Consider the following 17,919-nt stretch of genomic DNA (forward strand, 5'->3'; position numbering starts at 1 on the left):
GGCCTGGTCGAACCCGTCTCCTGTGGAGAACCAGCTTGGACTGAGCACAGCGGCCCCCGCTCTCGGAGTATCAGGAAGAGCTGGTTGCTGGTTTGCCGTACCCGTTGTCGCTTTCTGTGAGAAGTGACGGTTCAGGCGACCTGCAGGCTCCACTGTCACAGTGGAGACCCGGTGCTTGTTCCTCACGGCACGTCACGGTCGCTGGTTTCCGCAAGGCCGGGTGCTGGCACCGGCGAACTGGGAGGACCTCTTCCCCAGCCTCAGCCCGTGGTCGGTCGTGGACCGTCACGTCCCCGGGTAGCCAGCTTTTTGTTCGCCGCGAGAGTGAGAAGCTGGTCTGGTGAGAGTCGCATAACGCGGCTGTCACCAGTCTTCCGGCCCCGTGCCGTGAACCTGACGCTGAGCGGACTCAGAGGTCCTGGTTCCTGGCTGCACGGTCGCTGTATGGCGACCGGTTACACTCGGATGACCTCCCCCCCCCCCCCCCCCCGCCCCCCCCCGAACGAGAGCCGAGACGGACCCCTGATGGCAGAACAAAAAAAAATCAAATTCTTCCCCAAAAAAAAATGGCAGAAACCCACTGACACCAGGCGAGGAAGTACCGGTGTTAGCCGGTACCCCACCCTCTGGTCCCCGTAAGTCGTTCTTCCTTGCGGAAGAAGATAACGGGCCCCGCTCCCGAAGGAGCAAGGAGGAACCAGCGGAAGGAACCCTCCCGTCCCAACGAGGTGAGACGGGTCCCGAAAGAAGCCCCTCCCGGAGGGAAGACTTCTTAGGAGGGAGGAGGCAACCTTCTTCTTCCTCGGCTGTGAAGCCTTAGAAGTCGAAGGGGAAGAGGCGGCAGCCAACGGACGATGAAGAAGAATGAAGACGGACGACGACGACAACCTTCCTCCTTTCTCTCGTCAGCTTCCTCATGGACAGACCGTAAGATTGTCTATCCAGGGCGGAGCCGGGGCTGCTGGTAAGCCCGAAGCCACAGGGCCCGGAGCGCCACCTGTAACAGACAGACCAAAGTCTGGGGTAGTTACACCACGCTAACAGGGACGACATCAGCAGGTATGGGCATCTCAGGAAACACGCAGGCACAGCCAGCAACAGCATCAGGTAGGGACAGCCCAGCGCAGCAACGGCAGGGGACAAGCCAGCGCAGCAACGGACAGGGACCGCCAGCGCAGCAACTGCAGTGGAACAGTCAGACCCTAGAATCGGCACGGTACGGCAGGCAGCACCGGAAACGCCAGGAAGTGGAGCAAGCAGCCATCAACATCCTGGTAACTGGCGGCAGGTCCCAGGGGGCGAGCTCTAGGGCAGCGGGAAGTGTGGTCCGCTGCAGCGCGGCAAAACCACGGCGGGCGGGGGCGGCGGCACGCCCCCCTCTCGGTACGGCGAACGGCACTTGCCACAGCGGACTGTAGGCAAGACTGTTTTTTTTTTTAACCACGTGAGGCGAGTAAACCACCAGGTGAGGAGGGACGTCGTCACCTGGTTGCGTGGTCACCAACTCCATGGGTGACCGCAGTAGGCCCAGACATAGAACCGCAGACCCCTGGACCAACATTAGCACGCCCTGCAAATGGAAGGACGCCCATACCCTCACCAAGGGGTCCACCCCCTCGTTGGCAGTAGCGCCTGCGGAAATAACACAGTAGTAGCGATTAGTGGGGGGGGTGAATTATCCCCTCAGGCGGGGGCGGGGGGTGAGACCCTCTTTCCGAACGAGTGGAAGACCCCTAATAACAATTGTACATCGGGCAACCGAGCGCCCTTCCCCTCCCCCTTCTTCCCTTCCTTTTTTGACCGGATCCGGGTGCGGAGGAAAGAACGCCGATAACCTCCGCCCCCCCCCGCCCCCCCAAGGGAAGGTCCACTTGTGGGAGGCTGAGGGCCGGGGGGGGGGGGGGGGGGGGGGGGGTTGTGGGGGGGGGGGGGGGGGGGGGGGTTTCTCGTTCCCCGTTCCCCCCCCCGCACAGTACCATGTACCCAACAACAATATAAGAGGCCCGGGAGAGCCAATCGTGCCATCGGCCCGAAATGGCACGGGCATAAGGATCAATTCCTGACCTGAGCGGAACTGAACCAAATTAAATATTGATGGCAATCAATAATAAGGGATAAAATGAAAATGCATCTTGCCATACGATTCACTTCACAATGAATAACGGGTAGGCCAGGGAAGGGTTGGGAGCCGACTCGGAGTCGAGCGCATTTGCGCCCTAGGTAACCGAGCCGCAAGGGGTGAAAAAACAAAGGATCAATTCCTTACCTTTAATGGATCAAGGTTTCTGGAAAAACCTTGATCCATAATGAATTGATGCAAAAAAAATCAAAAATATTGAAAATGAAAAGAACTACTGCGCTTTGCGATTGCACTTCATACAAATAAAAAGGGGAAGGATCAATTCCCGGGAATAGCAAAAGAAACATTGAATCCCAGTAAACAATGCCCAATCTCAATAAAAAAATGAAATGAAAACAAAGAACTGCACTTTGCGAGTTTCACTTCATTCAAAATAAAAGGGGAAGGATCCAATTTCCGGGTAAGCTCGGAAACTGATCCAAAATGAGTATTGCTACAATCAAAATAATTATGTGAAAATGAAAAAGAATACTGTACTTCTTGCGATTCCACTTCCATACTAAAATAAGTTTGTCCGTGCCGAGCGCATTCGTTCGGACAAACGGGCATAAACAGGTCAAAAAAAATAATTAAATGAAAAGAGGCACTTACTTACGATTTTCAATCTACACCATTTCCAAACCCAATCTCACGCTCGGAGCGGATGTGCTCCCGCCCCCTCCCCCCCCGGCACCGAGCATAAACAAAACAATACGGGAGGATCATTTCCTGGGAAAATGAATTCCCGCACTTCACGCCCTTCAGTATCCCGGCACTCGGGTAATCGGAGGGCGTGGTGACACCAAGATCCCTTAATTCCAACAAGAATTCATGAAATGATTGTACTTACAATTCAGTTTGCACTAGCTAATTAGAAAAACAAGAAAAAACAACAATCATGCGAAAGGCAAAAAAAAATCGCATAGAAAATGAAGATGAAGCGGGCATGAGAGCGATGATACACGTCCACCACGCCAGCAGGCCCGAAAGCAAAAGTGGTTTTGTTTGACCTCCCAGTCGCGCTTTCCCGCTGCGCGCCTGTGCGGACAAGCCAGTTAACTACCGAACCCCTTTGTTCGAAAAGCTTACGACCTATCCAAGCTGCCCGCTAGTACCTTCCTAGTTGTAAAAGGACCGAAGGGTTTGTATGCCGTGTCCGGAACAAAGGTAATTATTTTCCAAAAAACAAACCATTCCGTAAAAACACAAAAAAAAAATATGTAGCAAATAAGCAATTCAAAATATAATAATGTTTTGCAGTTCAACTTGTGAATTTTAAACAATAAGTCTGACTATATAATATATTTTACCATATCGATCTTGAAGTTGCAATAGTCGTTAAACATTCTGAGGATGGTCCGGGAAAAGGATTTTGTACTTTGTGATTTACGTATCGCTACAACCCCATGTGGTATTTTCATACCAACTATATTGGATGACGCATCGCTACGCACCGCGGGGTTTTTTGTTTTTCATACCACTATACGTTAAGTTAAAAACATGACATAGAATCGACTTTGCGACTCTTCCGTTCACTTTGATATTTTTAAAACGATACAATAACTAATTTCATTTGTACTACTAAAACCATTTCTTCACATAAGTAATTTTTGTTCGTAAGATTATGTGGTTGTTGCAAAAGCTAGCTTATTACATAAAAGGCCTTTTTAATTTAATTTAAGGTCACTTTAGCTATACATATGCACCCAAAACTCATTGTGGGGAAATTTACTACTGTTTTCCTCGGATATTTGAAATACTTTAGCATCATTCAAAAACACTTTAATAATATAATGCATAAATACTAGGCTGATACATATTTACATCGTATACAAATACCTACATACCAGTTATAATACACATATGTTTTATAATACAAAGTTAACAGTTATATACACATACTTTTGGATATACAAAGTTTAATCATATGTGTGAGTAGTGATCAGACGGGACAGCTGTGCACTGGAACTAACGTACGTACTACTTGGAAGATAAAACTAACAAAAATTTTGTTGTTGTTATCGCTGGGATAGATTAACATTTTTTCAAGAGATTAAAAACGACTGAATTTTTGTTTTGAAGGTATGTCAACCCGCGATTATTCTATTATTGTTTTCACGAAGGAATAATTAATATAAAGAAAATTTATTTGGAGTAATTTTTTTGGACCGTCAGCAGTCAGAAAAATCCACGAACCTGGTAACGTTCAAAACCTAGTGCCATCCCATGGCGTATCGTCTTGATAAACATAGAACAAAGAAGCAAGGGAGGGCAGTCATTGGATAACATATCTCCATGGCTACCAAACCAACCAATCCAGGTTTTGTTAGTTGTACTACTCTGTAATTTCTTTAGAATTGCAACGTTTACACACACAAACGAAGGCTAAACGATGATTTGTATGTGGTTTGCATACAGTACGTTAGTTTTAGTTTTTATTATTAGGTGTAAACGTATTTTACTGATTTCATTGAAGAATAGAACTGAATTCCTTCTCATTACTTTGAATGCAAAAATGGCTTGAAGATTCTTTCCGCAAAAAGAACGAGAAAAAAAAATTCCTTAGAAGATGATACCTATTTACTAACGGCTGGTTGACATACCTTCAAAACAAAATTCAAGCTCTTTAATCTCTGGAAAAATGTTTAATCTATCCCGGCGGACTAACAACAACAAAAGAATTTTTGTTTGTTTTATCTTCCAAGTAGTACGTACGTAGTCCCAGTGCACAGCTGTCGTCTGATCACTACTCATATGATTAAGTTTTTGTATATAAAAGTTATGGGTGTATATAACTTTGTTAACTTTGTATATAAAACAAAGTATGTGTATATAACTGTATGTAGTATTTTGTTGGGGGGTACTACGATGTGTAAATATGTTTATAGCCTAGTATTTATGCATTATATTATTAAAGTGTTTTGAATGATGCTAAAAGTATTTCAATATCCGAGGAAAACAGTAGTAAATTTCCCCACCAACTGAGTTTTGGGGTACATATGTATATTCTAAGATGACTTAAATTTAAAAATAAAAGCCTTTTATGTATGTATAATAGCCTAGCGTTTTTGTAACAACACATTCTCTTACCGAAAAATTACTTATGTGAAGATGGTTTTAGTAGTACAAAATTGATAGTTATTGTATCTTTAAATTAAAAAAATCAAAGTGAACGAAGTCGCAAATGTCGCATTTGTCTATGTCATGTTTTTGTTTCCATAAACTCGTTGACTTAAAAGGAGAACGTTATTTTGGTTGTTTTTATCACTGGCACAAACCCATAACAATGCAGTGTATGTAATGAAAATAATTCTAAACTATTATTCACTACCAAAATAAGATGATATTTTGTATTGGAAAATTAATTGTTTTACGTATAAACTTGATTCCAAAACATTATGACTACGTTAGCATTGGCATAGTACTATAAAAATTTCGGAAAGATAATCTTGCTGTGAACGCTAAACCATAATTTGATTTCATTATAGTTACTACAATTTTTGTCAGCTGGCTGGCCTCGCATAGATAAAATTGATTTTCAACCTTGATATGGAATTTACTCCACGAAATAGCCTTTTTATTATGAAGATATGACGATAGTAATAAGGCAGGTAAAAAAATGCTTTTGTTGGTATTTTCGTTTACGCTTTGGTTTTTTTCTGTGGCCAATAACAAAACCCAAGCAATTACTTACGATAACTCTATGACAAACTAGCTTTTGTTGTAATGACTTCATTGTTCAGAGAAGTTTAATACGAACATACTGCCAAAAATAACTAATGAAGTTCGAAATTAACTTTTAGCCTTAACTGTTATTACTTACTGTAATTACACTACCACTACTATTAAACAATTTCTAAAAGTTTTATCAAAACAAAAAATGTCGCTTTGAACGCAACCGTATACATAAACCAGTTTTCGTACGTAAAGGTATATGCTTACATTTTGTGGCTGGCCCCACGTCCGACCGAAATAAGTTGCGTGCCAATGATGTTCGGAATTAATTCTTCGAATAAGGCTATTTATTATGAAGATATGACTATAATAATATATGGTAAGAATAGTTTTTATTACCTTTATTGTCATGTTAATATCAATAATGTGAATGTTTGTGATACGTTTGGTGGTTGGTTATCGCACTGGCAACTACTCTTAGCCTACCAATGAACGTTCTCATAAACCACCTTGAATAGGCTATTTGTATTTCCGGAAGATAGGGGAAACAAAATAATATATTAGGTGAGAAGTGGGTTTTTATTACCTTTGTTATTGTCAGTTAAATATCATTATATGAAGTCTTTTAAATGAAATGTTGGTAGTTATCGGACCACGGCCGAGGGTTGTAGCCTACCGAAAAAAACATCGCATACGCAAAACACAACAAACCCGTGGATGCAGCGATTTCATACCAGTGATGGTTTAACATTGTGAAAAGAAACGGTCCAAGAAAAACCCGTGATTAACTGGATCCGTGAACATACTTGATCCGTGAAATAAGGCGATGGCCCCACTGTAGCAGATTGCCTTTTGCTATTTTTTACAGTATTTCATCATAATACGAGCTTTGGTGTGGAAAAAAACAGTAAAAAGCTGATCTTCAGCCCAAGCATTTTTAATAAAAATACTTTCTTCCTCCATTATTTTTATTTTGCGGTTGAGTTTTCATCCCATGTTTAACTGAATGTACCCGATTTTAATTTTCATAGTCATTAGCAGTATGAAATGGACAATTTGTCCTCAAAAATTTGCATTTTTCCTAACTATAGCAAACAACCTGAGTCCTTTTACAATAGGGAAGGTACTAGCGGCAGATTGGATAAGGTCGTAAAGCTTTCGAACAAGGGGTTCGGTAGTTTAAAGCTGCTTGTCCGACAGGCGCGCGCCGGGCTTCGGGACTGGGAGGGTAAACAAATCACTTTTGCTTTTGGCCCCGCAAGCAAAAACTGCAGCGTGAGGGGTGGCCATGAGGTGGGGCTATGTTGTAAAAGGACCTCAATGGTTTGTATAGTTTAAGGAAAAACAATGCAATTTTGGACAAATTGTCATTTTGTTTCCGACACGGCATACAAAACCCTTTCGGTCCTTTTACAATAGGAAGACTCACTTCTTGGGGGTGGAGGAATCTGAGTTCTTTTTGTGAACAGACTGGTGTTCGCCCAACCTTGGAAGCCCCCTCCCGGTCGTAAGGAGTGAGGGAGGGATCCAAGCCTCTGTCCGCATTGAATCGGGGTGTGCACCGCATGGATCAATGGTCAAGACCTCTGGACCGGAGTACTAAAGAAGAAGAGGCATGCGTATCTCTTCGTACCAAGCAATGTAAGAACTTGTTCCTGTACAGGAGCAAATATAAAGTCATGGGTTTTGACTCTTGTGTAGGCATCCACTTCCCCCCCTTTGTAGAAAGGAAGTGGTGGATATTCTGCTCCTATCCCTAAGTGAAAGGGATAGGATGGGGCTCTGTCATAATAGCTCACCACTGCATCTCGTCCATCATCCAGCGTAGTGACGGACCAGTGTCCCCTGCCCCACAGGTATATGGGGAAGAAAAGATGTGAATGGAGAGAAGCCAGATCGACTCCCACTCACTCACACATCCATCCACACAGTCACACCAGGACTCGATGCTGTTCAGCCTGCGAGGGTCTGGGTTAGCTACACAACTTGTTGCAGCAGCCACCACGGGTCCCAAGGAAAATGTATCCAAGGACCTGTGGGCAATATCCCGAAGGTAGAAGGACGTAAAGGTAGTCTGGTTAGACCAGACCCCTGCCTTCAGGACCTGCGCCACGGAGAAGTTCTTACGGAACGCCAACGACAGGGCCAATACTTCTGACTTCGTGAGCTCTCGGACGGGACGTACGGATGTCGTCACTACCATCAGCCTCATACGCCCTCCTGATGACCTCACGCAGCCAGAAAGAAAGAGTGTTCTTGGATACTTCTTTCTTGTGACCCCAGGTGCTAACGAAGAGGCGTCGACACTCAGGCCTGAGGTGTCGAGTTCTCTTCAGATAGCGCGTAGCGCCCTCACAGGACAAAGCAGCATCTCATCCGCATCATTATCGGTGAAGTCCATTAGGGAGGGAATCGTGAATGACTCGAACCTGTCGTCAGGGACCGACGGTTTCTGAGTCTTCGCAACGAAGTTCGGGACGAAATCGAGCGTCACGGATCCCCATCCCCTGGAGTGTCCGTACATCATAGGAAAGACCATGAAGTTCCCCTACTCTCTTCGCCGATGCCAGGGGACAGCAAGAAGAGGGTCCTTGAGGGTCAGATCCCTGTCTGACGACTCCCGAGTGGCTCGAACGGCGTTCGAGTCAAACTCCTAAGGACGAGAGTCACATCCCACGCAGGGGGCCTGAGTTCCCTGGGTGGGCAAGACCTTTCGAAGCTCCTCATAACAAGGAGATCTCGAACGAGTTCGAGATGTCCAATCCCCCTCAGTTTTCAGGACGAGGGCCAAGGCGGCTCTGTATCCTTTGACTGTGGGGACTGAGAGGAGCTTCTCTCGGCGAAGAAAAACGAGGAAATCCGCTACCTGCTGAAGAGTGGCTCTGAGAGGAGATAGACCCCGTCTACGACACCAACCACAGAAGACGGCCCACTTCCCCTGGTACACAGCTGCAGAGGACTGACGGACGTTTCCAGCCATCTCTGTTGCTGCGCTACGAGAAAAGCCTCTCGTTCGCAAGAGATGGTGGATAACAGCCAGCCGTGAAGACGTAGGGACTGGACTGCTCGTGGTACCGCCGCTCGACTGTGCTGGGCGAGAAGGTTGTGCCAAGGGGAAGGGTCTCTCTCGGTTCTCCTGCGAGAAGAGCCAGCAGGTCCGGATACCAAATGGCCTGTGGCCATTTGGGAGCCACCAGGATCATCCTGAGATTCGGGGTGACCAGTGCTCGACTGATCACCTTGCGAATCAGGCTGAACGGGGAAAGGCATAGGCGAAGAGGTTGTCCCACGGGTGTTGAAGAGCGTCCTCTGCAGCTGCCCATGGGTCCGGCACGGCCGAGAAGAACACCTGGAGCTTCCTGTTGTGCCGGGTGGCGAACAGATCCACGACTGGTCGCCCCCCACAGGTCGAAGAGCCTTTCCGCCACGTCCTGGTGTAGAGACCATTCGGTCCCTATCACCTGATCCCGACGGCTGAGCGTGTCTGCTACTACATTCCTCTTCCCTGGAATGTAGCGTGCCGACAGCTCTATGAGTGTGCCTGAGCCCACTCGTGCACCTGCCGAGTCAACTGGTACAACGGGAGAGACACTAGGCCCCCCTGTTTGTTGACGTAAGCCACCACCGTGGTGTTGTCGCACATCAACACCACTGAGTGTCCCATCAAGCGGTCCTGAAACTCTTGGAGAGCGAGAAACGCTGCCTTGAGTTCCAGTACATTGATGTGAAGGTGCTTGTCGTTCTCGTCCCACACTCCCTGAAGTCAGCAACTCCTCCAGGTGTGCGCCCCATCCCTCGGTCGATGCGTCTGAGAACAGCTGCATGTCCGGGGGGGAGTGCGCAGAGGCACTCCTCTTAAGAGGTTCCTGTCGTCCAGCCACCAGGCTAGGTCCTGCCTCACCTCCTGTGTCAGTGACACTGGAAAGCTTGGGGGATCCGTCGCCTGCGACCAACTCTCCTTTAAGTCTCCATTGAAGAGACCGCAGGTGAAGACGCCCGTGAGGGACTAACTTCTCGAGCGACGACAGGTCCGTCCATCACGACTTGCCATCGCTGAGCTACCTGTTCCTGCCGAGACAGGAACTGGTTGGCTGCCTCCCTGAATCTGCTGATCCGCGAGTCTGCGGGGAAGACTCGCCCTGCTACCGTGTCGATCAGCATACCCAGGTACTTCATCCTCTGCTTGGGCTCGAGATCGGACTTCTCGAAGTTCACCACGATCCCCAGATCGCGACAGAACTCGAGCAGTCGATCCCTGTCCTGTAGCAACTGCGAGCGGGAGCTCGCCAGGACTAACCAATCGTCGAGATACCTCATCAGACGTATCCCGTGCGAATGGGCCCAAGCAGACACCAGAGTGAACACTCGCGTGAAACACCTGTGGGGCGGTTGAGAGACCGAAGCACAGTGCCCCTGAACTGGTACACCGTCCCGTCGAGGATGAAGCGGAGGTTACTTTCCTGGGAGGACTGATGAATGGGTATTTGGAAATACGCATCCTTCAAGTCCACTGAAAGCATGAAATCGTTCTCTCCTGATGGAGTCGAGCACTGAGCGTGCCGTCTCCATCGTGAACCGGGTCTGGCGAACAAACCGGTTCAGGGGAGAGAGATCTATCACCGGGCGCCAGCCTCCCGTAGACTTTTCCACCAGGAAGAGTCGACTGTAAAAGCCCGTGTGACTGATCCGTGACGATCTCTACAGCTCTCTTGCTCAGCATGGTCTTTATCTCCTGTCTCAGTGCTACGTCCTTCGATGACCCTGGAACGTACGACTGCTGTTGGACCGGGTTGGAGGTGAGGGGTGGCCGAGATTCGAAGGGTAATAGATATCCCTCCCGAAGGACATCTACAATCCAGGTCTCGGCGCCGTAGCGCTGCCAAGTTGCCCAATGGCTGGCCAGGCACCCCCCCACTTCCGGCAGCAGGTGAGGGGAACGCCGTCCCTAGCGTTTCCCCCCTTTCTTCGACTTCTTCCCGAGCCTCCACGGGATGAGGAGGGCTGGGAGGAGGGCTGGTTACGGCTCCCCTTGCCAGAAGTCGAAGAAGACAGAGTCATTCCCCGGGGCTTCGACGCAGCAACCGTCTTAGCCGCCGAGGAAGCGCTAGCCGAGCTCTTAGACTTGGCAGCAGTCCAGGGCTGCCCGAAGCCTTCGAGACTGCCTGGTTGAACCAGAACGGTCACTGTCGTCAGTGCGCCGTCTGTCCACCGCAGCGTCCACCATCTCTCCTGGGAAGAGAGACGTGGAACTCCGTAGAGGTCCGTTTCGAAGTCCCAACGCCGCTTCACGCCCGGACCGCCCTGGAAAACCCGAGTAAGGGACAGCGTCCCTAGTCGGAGAACCAGGTTGGCCCACAGGTTCACCGTCTGGTGGGCAAGGAAGGAGATGGCTCTTCCCCCAGACTGGCAAATTCTCCAATGAAGGCCGAGTCATCTTCGGGAGAAAAAATTCCCCCGGAGTTGGCTGCGACCTAGATACTGTGGAGGGACTACAGATCTAGCCAGGAGACGGCCTGGAAAGCTGCCATGGCGGTAGATTCCAGGCCGAGTGCCTCTTGCTGCGAGAACCACAGGTTCTCGGACAGGAGCTGCTGCAGAGACACACCCGGAGTCAGCCTGGCTAACTCCGGGTTCACCTGTTTGGGCGGCATCGGGTCTTAGATGGCAGTAAAACCGCCGCTGTCGTAGCAGAGGAGGTGGAAGCAGCTTGCTCGACCTGCCAGACTTGAGCGAACCGTCTGTCCGGAGACAAGCGATTCACCTGGTCCAGCACTGAGTCCGCAAGCTCCGAACGCGGCAAACCCACCGTCGGTCTGGGTTCCCTCTTCGGGCCCCAGAACGACTCGAGCCGGGACGTGGGCTCGGATGGTGGGAGCGGCTTATCCTTCCCCGAGGTCGTTGTGCTGACGAATCAGCGCAATAACCTCGGCAAAGTTCCTCTGGATCTCAGGAGTGACTGCATCCTGCGGAGTTGACCGTCCAGTCCCTCAAACAGGAGCACCTCCCGAGACCTCCTCCCTCAAGGAGAGGAGCAGCGACAGCCCCCTCTCGGTCTCCTCCAACCACCTGTGCGTACGACCTGGCTGGTCCGAGAACCGAGCCTGGTGCGTACGACGCGGTGGCGGGATCCTGAGGGCGCACCCGTCACGATCACTCCTCCATACCTCGCCCCTCCCGGTGTAACCCGAGGAGGTTGAAGGTATGGGAGAGGAAGACCTGACGCTCTCTCCTCGCTCGCTGGTAGAACCAGCGGGCTTGGAGGACTGCAGGCGATCGCCAACCCGCGGTGGCGATCGAGCTGCAGACCTAGTCGAGCCGTCTCGCTGTGGAGAACGGCTGGACCGAGAACAGCGGCCCCGGTCTCGTGTGTCAGAGGAGCTGGTGCTGGTCGCCGTACCCGATCGCTCTCTGTGAGAGCGACGGTCAGGCGACCGCGAGCTCCACTGTCACGGTGAGATCGGTGCGTATCCTCACGGTGCGTCAGTTCGCTGGTACCAGCCGTGGCTGGTTGCCGGCGAACGGGGGGACCTCTTCCCAGCCTCAGCCCGTGGCCGGTCATGGACCGTCACGTCCGCCCGGGTAGCCAGCTGCTCGCCGCGAGAGCGAGAGTTGGCCTGGTGAGAGTCGCGTGAGCGGCTGTCACCAGTCTTCCGCTCCGTGCTGTGAACCTGACGCTGAGCGGACTCAGAGGTCTGGTTCCTGGCTGCACGTCGCTGTAGGCGACCGTACACTCGGCCTACTTCTCGCGAACGAGCGGCCGAGCCGGACCCTGCTGCTGTGGCCGAACCACTGACAGCAGGTGAGAGGTGCCGGTGTTAGCCGGCTCTGGTCCCCGTAGTCTTTTCTTCCTTGCGGGAGAAGAGACGGGTCCTGCTCCCGAAGGAGCAGGGCGACCCAAGCGGAAGAACCCCCCGTCTCACCAGAGCGAGACGGGCCCTTAGAAGTTCCCGAAGGAGACTTCTTAGGGGGGGGGAGGCGACCTTCTTCTCTTCTTTCGGCGGGGGAGCCTTAGAAGAAGAAGAAGAAGAGGCGGCAGACGACGACGACGACGAAGAAGACGATGAAGACGACGACGACACCTTCCTCCTCTTCTTCTTCTTCTTCGTCAACCTCCTCAGGACCGACGTCAGATCTGTCATCCAGGACGGAGCCGGGGCTTGCTGTTGCCGAAGCAACAGGGCCCGGCCCGGACGTACCTGTCCGAACAGACCAGCATCGGGAGCAGCGGCGCCATGGAACAGGAACAACATCGGCAGGTGCGAACATCACAGGAACGGCAGACGACAGCAGGAGGCAGGTACAGGTACAGCAGCGGTGGTCACGGCAGGTACGTCAGACGTGTGGGCGGTACAGGTGGTCGAACCAGCGGCACAGACATCCTAGGTACCGGTGGGAGGACCAGGGGCGAGCTCTTCGGGCACATGAAGTCCGGTCGGCGGCAGCACGGCAAACCCAGGTGGCGGCATCCACACTCCCCCGCCCCGTTTTACGGCGACTGGCCCCTGCACCGATGTAGTGGGTGTTACAGAGACCGCGTGCTGGGTGTACACCAGGTGAGGAGGTGAAGCATAGCCAGGGGGGGTTGTAAGGGTCGTGGTGGTGGTCGTGACCGTTGCATGGGTGACCGCCACGGAGCCAGCGAGATGATAGAGCAGCCCTGGACACTCGGCACGCCCTGCAGCCCAACGATGCCCACACCTGTCCCGAGGTCACACATCACAGGGCTCGGCTCGGGTGCATTCGCGCCCCCGACACCGAGCAGGCACACAAAATATGAGGGTCAATCTCCGGGAACGATCTGAACTTCCCGCATTTACGCCCTTCGATACCCAGGGCAAAGTCCTCCGTGGGGGTGGTAGCGGGGCGAGGAGATTCCATCATAACTCAATAATTGAAGGCAGCAATTAATATGAAAAAGAGAATAATTGTACTTACAATAACTCTTTCATACACAATTACAACCAAATACTCAGAAAGCAAACGACGAGAAGCGGGCAGAGAGCGTCAAACAACACGTCCATCCACTGCGAGGCCGAAAGCAAAAGTGATTTGTTTACCTCCCAGTCGCGCGCGCGCGCCTGTCGGACAAGCAGTTAACTACCGAACCCCTTGTTCGAAAGCTTACGACCTATCCAGCTGCCGCGAGTTACCTTCCTATTGTAAAGGACCGAAGGTTTGTATGCCGTGTCGGAACAACATTGTTTTCTCAGTTTCAGCTATAAATGCAGCTTCAGTTTAGCAGTACATATAGTATATTTTTGTGCCAATATTTTCTCCATAGTGAACAAATGTATAATGTAAAAATATAACAGTCCTATTCATTTGCAACAAAAATTCAGTATAATTATTCATTATTGTACGGTGGCTGAAATGCAAGGAAAACGTTATGAGATTCGGTTTGGTTGTTGTAGCAAAACAACTGCTTTCATTCAGTTGTTTATGGGTGTAGCCTTTAAGCAATGATTATAAAGTTACTAACAGTACTTTTATCATTCTCGTTTGCTTTTTTAACTTACTTAACTAGAAGATATAATGAATAGAGATATGGAGGAAACATCAGTATCTTCAAAAAGGTGACTTTTTTTTTCTCTCTTTCTCATTCTAGCTGAGATTTACCTGTAAGTTCATCAAATTTGACATTAAAAATTTGTAGAACTGTCATGCAGACCATAATAATTAGGCATTACATATTAGGGCAAAATATCTGGCCGTGACACTGTCAAAGGCATCATTAACCAGTCTAGGGCACCATAATATGGATTGTGGCGCATGTAGACTTTTGAATTTTGGTTAGCGACGAATCTAGGTTACCGTCAAGACCCCAGGAATGGAACCCCTGTCGGTAACCAAAGGCTGCCTGTATCATTAATATTATTAATATACATAATAACCACACATGAAAGGCAACATGAAAAGTAAAAGTTGGTCATATAACAGACAGATATTGTGAATATACTGTCCAGTAAAAATTCCTTAGCCATTATATTCATCTGTGACTGATGCTGTTAATCAGGTCTACTACTAGAATGTAACTTGCTTGTTTATACATCCTTTTATGGACATTTGGCTGGTGGCAGCCCTCATAACCCCCCCCCCCCCCCCCCCCACACACACACAAAAAATATGAAAAATTAAATTATACTATTTCAACATACTATATGAAATATACAACTCCAAGCAACTGTTCTTTTTCATTTAACTTCTGAATGCTTATTGTAAATTATAAAAAAAGGGTACAATTTTCAAATCATGGCTAAAAATAATGGAAAAATTCCATCTTTTATAATCATGCTACGAGATGTTTATGCTAACTGAAATGCTTGAATTTTATCTTTTTGAGCACTCTCTTGACACACTTTTAGCACTAGCTGTTGCTCTAAAAGTATCTACATCCACTTGAAAAAAGTTTACAAGCAAAATACGTTTAAGAAAATCATTGTTATTTTTATTCATGCAGGGGATTTCACAATGCAGTTCGTCAAAATATATTTTTAAAGCAATGTTAGTAATTTCCAGTAGACAGTTACCCTATATTACTACTGTATCTACTTTTTACATAAAAATAAATACTCCCAAAGATACACTTCAAATTTGCATGAAATGTAACAAGAAACTTACAAATATTTATATCATACAAAATAAATTTAGCTAAATTACTTACTTTCACTTCAATTTTGGTGAAGGACGAGAGATCTATGACTCCAACATTTTCTCGACAAGCTTGATATTCTTCTCGAACACAGTCAAAAAAGTAGGTTTCCTAAATGAGCCCTCTGGCATTTGTGATGGTGGATCACCACCTGTTGATGCAAGAAGCACAAATTTCAGTTTGCTATGACAAATAAAATATGGCATTTCTTAGCATTATTAGATCTGTATCTTAAATGTCTTATAATGTACCAAGATATTTGGTTCACCACAAGGACATCATTCATTAGTACCCCAAGTCTAGCACTGAAATAGATTTCAGATAATTTCACCATTAAAAAATGGTATTCCGTCAGTAATGTTACACATGATTTAGGGACCAATGGTTTTTATAGTGTTTTTGGTATTTTCTAATATTTTTGTTTGGTTTTCTCATAACAAGGTTCTTCTGTACTTTTGTTCATACTTTTACTTCGCATTTTCACTTATATAAGATGAGTAGTAATTTCCATTCAGCCATACAATACAGAAGGGAAATAACTTTAACTTTACAGCCAACAACTATCATTTCAACTGCCAACTGATTCCCTATGGTCTGATGTAGTTTGCCCAATTCTCAGAATAAATGCCTTTCTTGTTTATATACATGAAAGCTAATCCTGTTGGGCTTCAATTTGGTGAACTTCAGTATTGGGTAGGCGTGTGCTGTATTCATTATACGTATTCTGGCTATTTACAGCATTTTTTTCAATTTATAAATAGTTCAATTCTCTGTTGATTTTAAATTCACATTTTTAAGATAGTTTTAGATACATTACCCAATAAGTTCATTTCAGCATTAGGAGAGTTATTCCTTCTCTGCATTATAAACCTTTGCAAATATACTTACATGGTTGCCTGGTCATCACTTGAAACTGACAAACCAGTTTAGTCTAGGAATAGTAGTTCATTTTAGTTTGCTTTACAATAAACACACTACTGTGCTTATAACTGCTAATTTTATTTCTACAATCATATTCCTTTACAGATTTAGCTGATACCCAACACAATATGCCCCATATTCTTATTCTAGGAATTTCCCTGAAAAACCATTCCCCATCAAAGAAAACTATGGCAGACAGCTAGGTATATAGTGAGAGGTGAGTTTATGAATCTCTCTGGTTGCCAGGTAATAATTTTTTTGTGTTGCAATGAAAACTACATCTTACAAGTTTTCCTATGAATTTTCCCTTGTTCAGCAAAATCAAATTTTTTTTTTACATTTTCATTTAATTTCATTTTTGTCTATTTTCATAGTTTATTCTACATAAGTAAAGGAATAATTTTGAAATTTTACACAAAATTACAAGGACCTCCAATGATTCTTAAGAGGCATTTTCAGTTAAAAAGTGGGTTTATTCTTACCCTTCTGATCATTGTCCCTATCGAATTTCAAGTATTAACATTCTTGGATTTGAAAAGCACCAAGGTCACTCTTCAGTGTTTGAGGAGGCTACAAATTTGTCATATGCTGTTTGTTCGCTTTTTCTAGTTAGTGTATACTATTTTTTGTTATATTTCTGATTTTATTTGGAAGTTTTCTGGGTCCCACAAATGCCCATCAACTTGACAAAGACTTAAGATGAGGGACGTGGCTTTTAAGAAGTTTCTGAGCTTAAAATTTCTTCCAACAAGAAGAACTGAGGTTTATGGACTTTATGGATCCTAAACCCTTCCACGCCAGGAATCTTAATCATATTGTGGAGTTTCTGAACACAGACGATAAAGCCACTTAATCTCTGCAAGAAAAAGCTGTCTTCTCAGAAGTGATGGACTGTGATAATGAGACATTCAATGCCTTCAAAATAACCAAAGATCACAGCTTCAGAAATGGAATTAAATTCAGATGACACTTTACATACTTTTGCTAGCTGCTGCAATTAAGAACATCCAAGCCAATTATTAAGTTAATAATGGAAAGAAAAGGGACTTCAAGAGGTGTATGATCCACTCAGGACATGCCATGCCTGAATCTCCTTTAATCTCCCAGACCACTAACTTCCACATTTTTCTAAAATTCAAGGTTGCTTTACCCCAGTCCACCATGTTCCTCTATGTCTGAGGGCCTGCTAGGAAGATACCAGCTTTTAATCCAGTTACAATTTGACCAGCTGATATGGTTACTATAAAGGGATTTTTAAGGGAGTCCTTAGCTAACTATCATACAGCAAGAGGAAGGTACACTCAGTACTATTTAATCTGAGAAGAGTAAAAACCTAAGTTGAAGCAGAAAGGCCAAGATGATGATTTATCTCCTCAGCAATTTCTCAACTTTGCATGTGCACATGGTTGTATACCTTCTGCTCAATACAGTGAAAAGGAAGGGGTTGTAGCCTATATAGATTTCTCTCTATTGACGTCATCCTCAGACCTGAAAATCTTGTAAATTAGGATAAGAAACTGTTGGAGAAGGTCGCAACCAGTGGTACCAGAGCAGC

The 17,919-nt window shown here is 46.9% G+C and overlaps 1 protein-coding gene across 1 annotated transcript in view; it reads right to left on the reverse strand.

The window, feature by feature from the left end:
• Window positions 1–17,919, reverse strand: part of LOC135203170 (pyruvate dehydrogenase phosphatase regulatory subunit, mitochondrial-like) — a gene marked incomplete in the record, with an annotated part of 155,853 nt that overhangs the window by 76,785 nt on the left and 61,149 nt on the right. The window contains 2 exon segments of the mRNA XM_064232864.1: window positions 15,456–15,547; window positions 15,550–15,594. Coding sequence (XP_064088934.1) covers window positions 15,456–15,547; window positions 15,550–15,594 — 137 coding nt within the window.

The sequence above is a fragment of the Macrobrachium nipponense genome, chromosome 33 (genome assembly GCF_015104395.2).
Source record: "Macrobrachium nipponense isolate FS-2020 chromosome 33, ASM1510439v2, whole genome shotgun sequence".
Classification (NCBI taxonomy): domain Eukaryota; kingdom Metazoa; phylum Arthropoda; class Malacostraca; order Decapoda; family Palaemonidae; genus Macrobrachium; species Macrobrachium nipponense.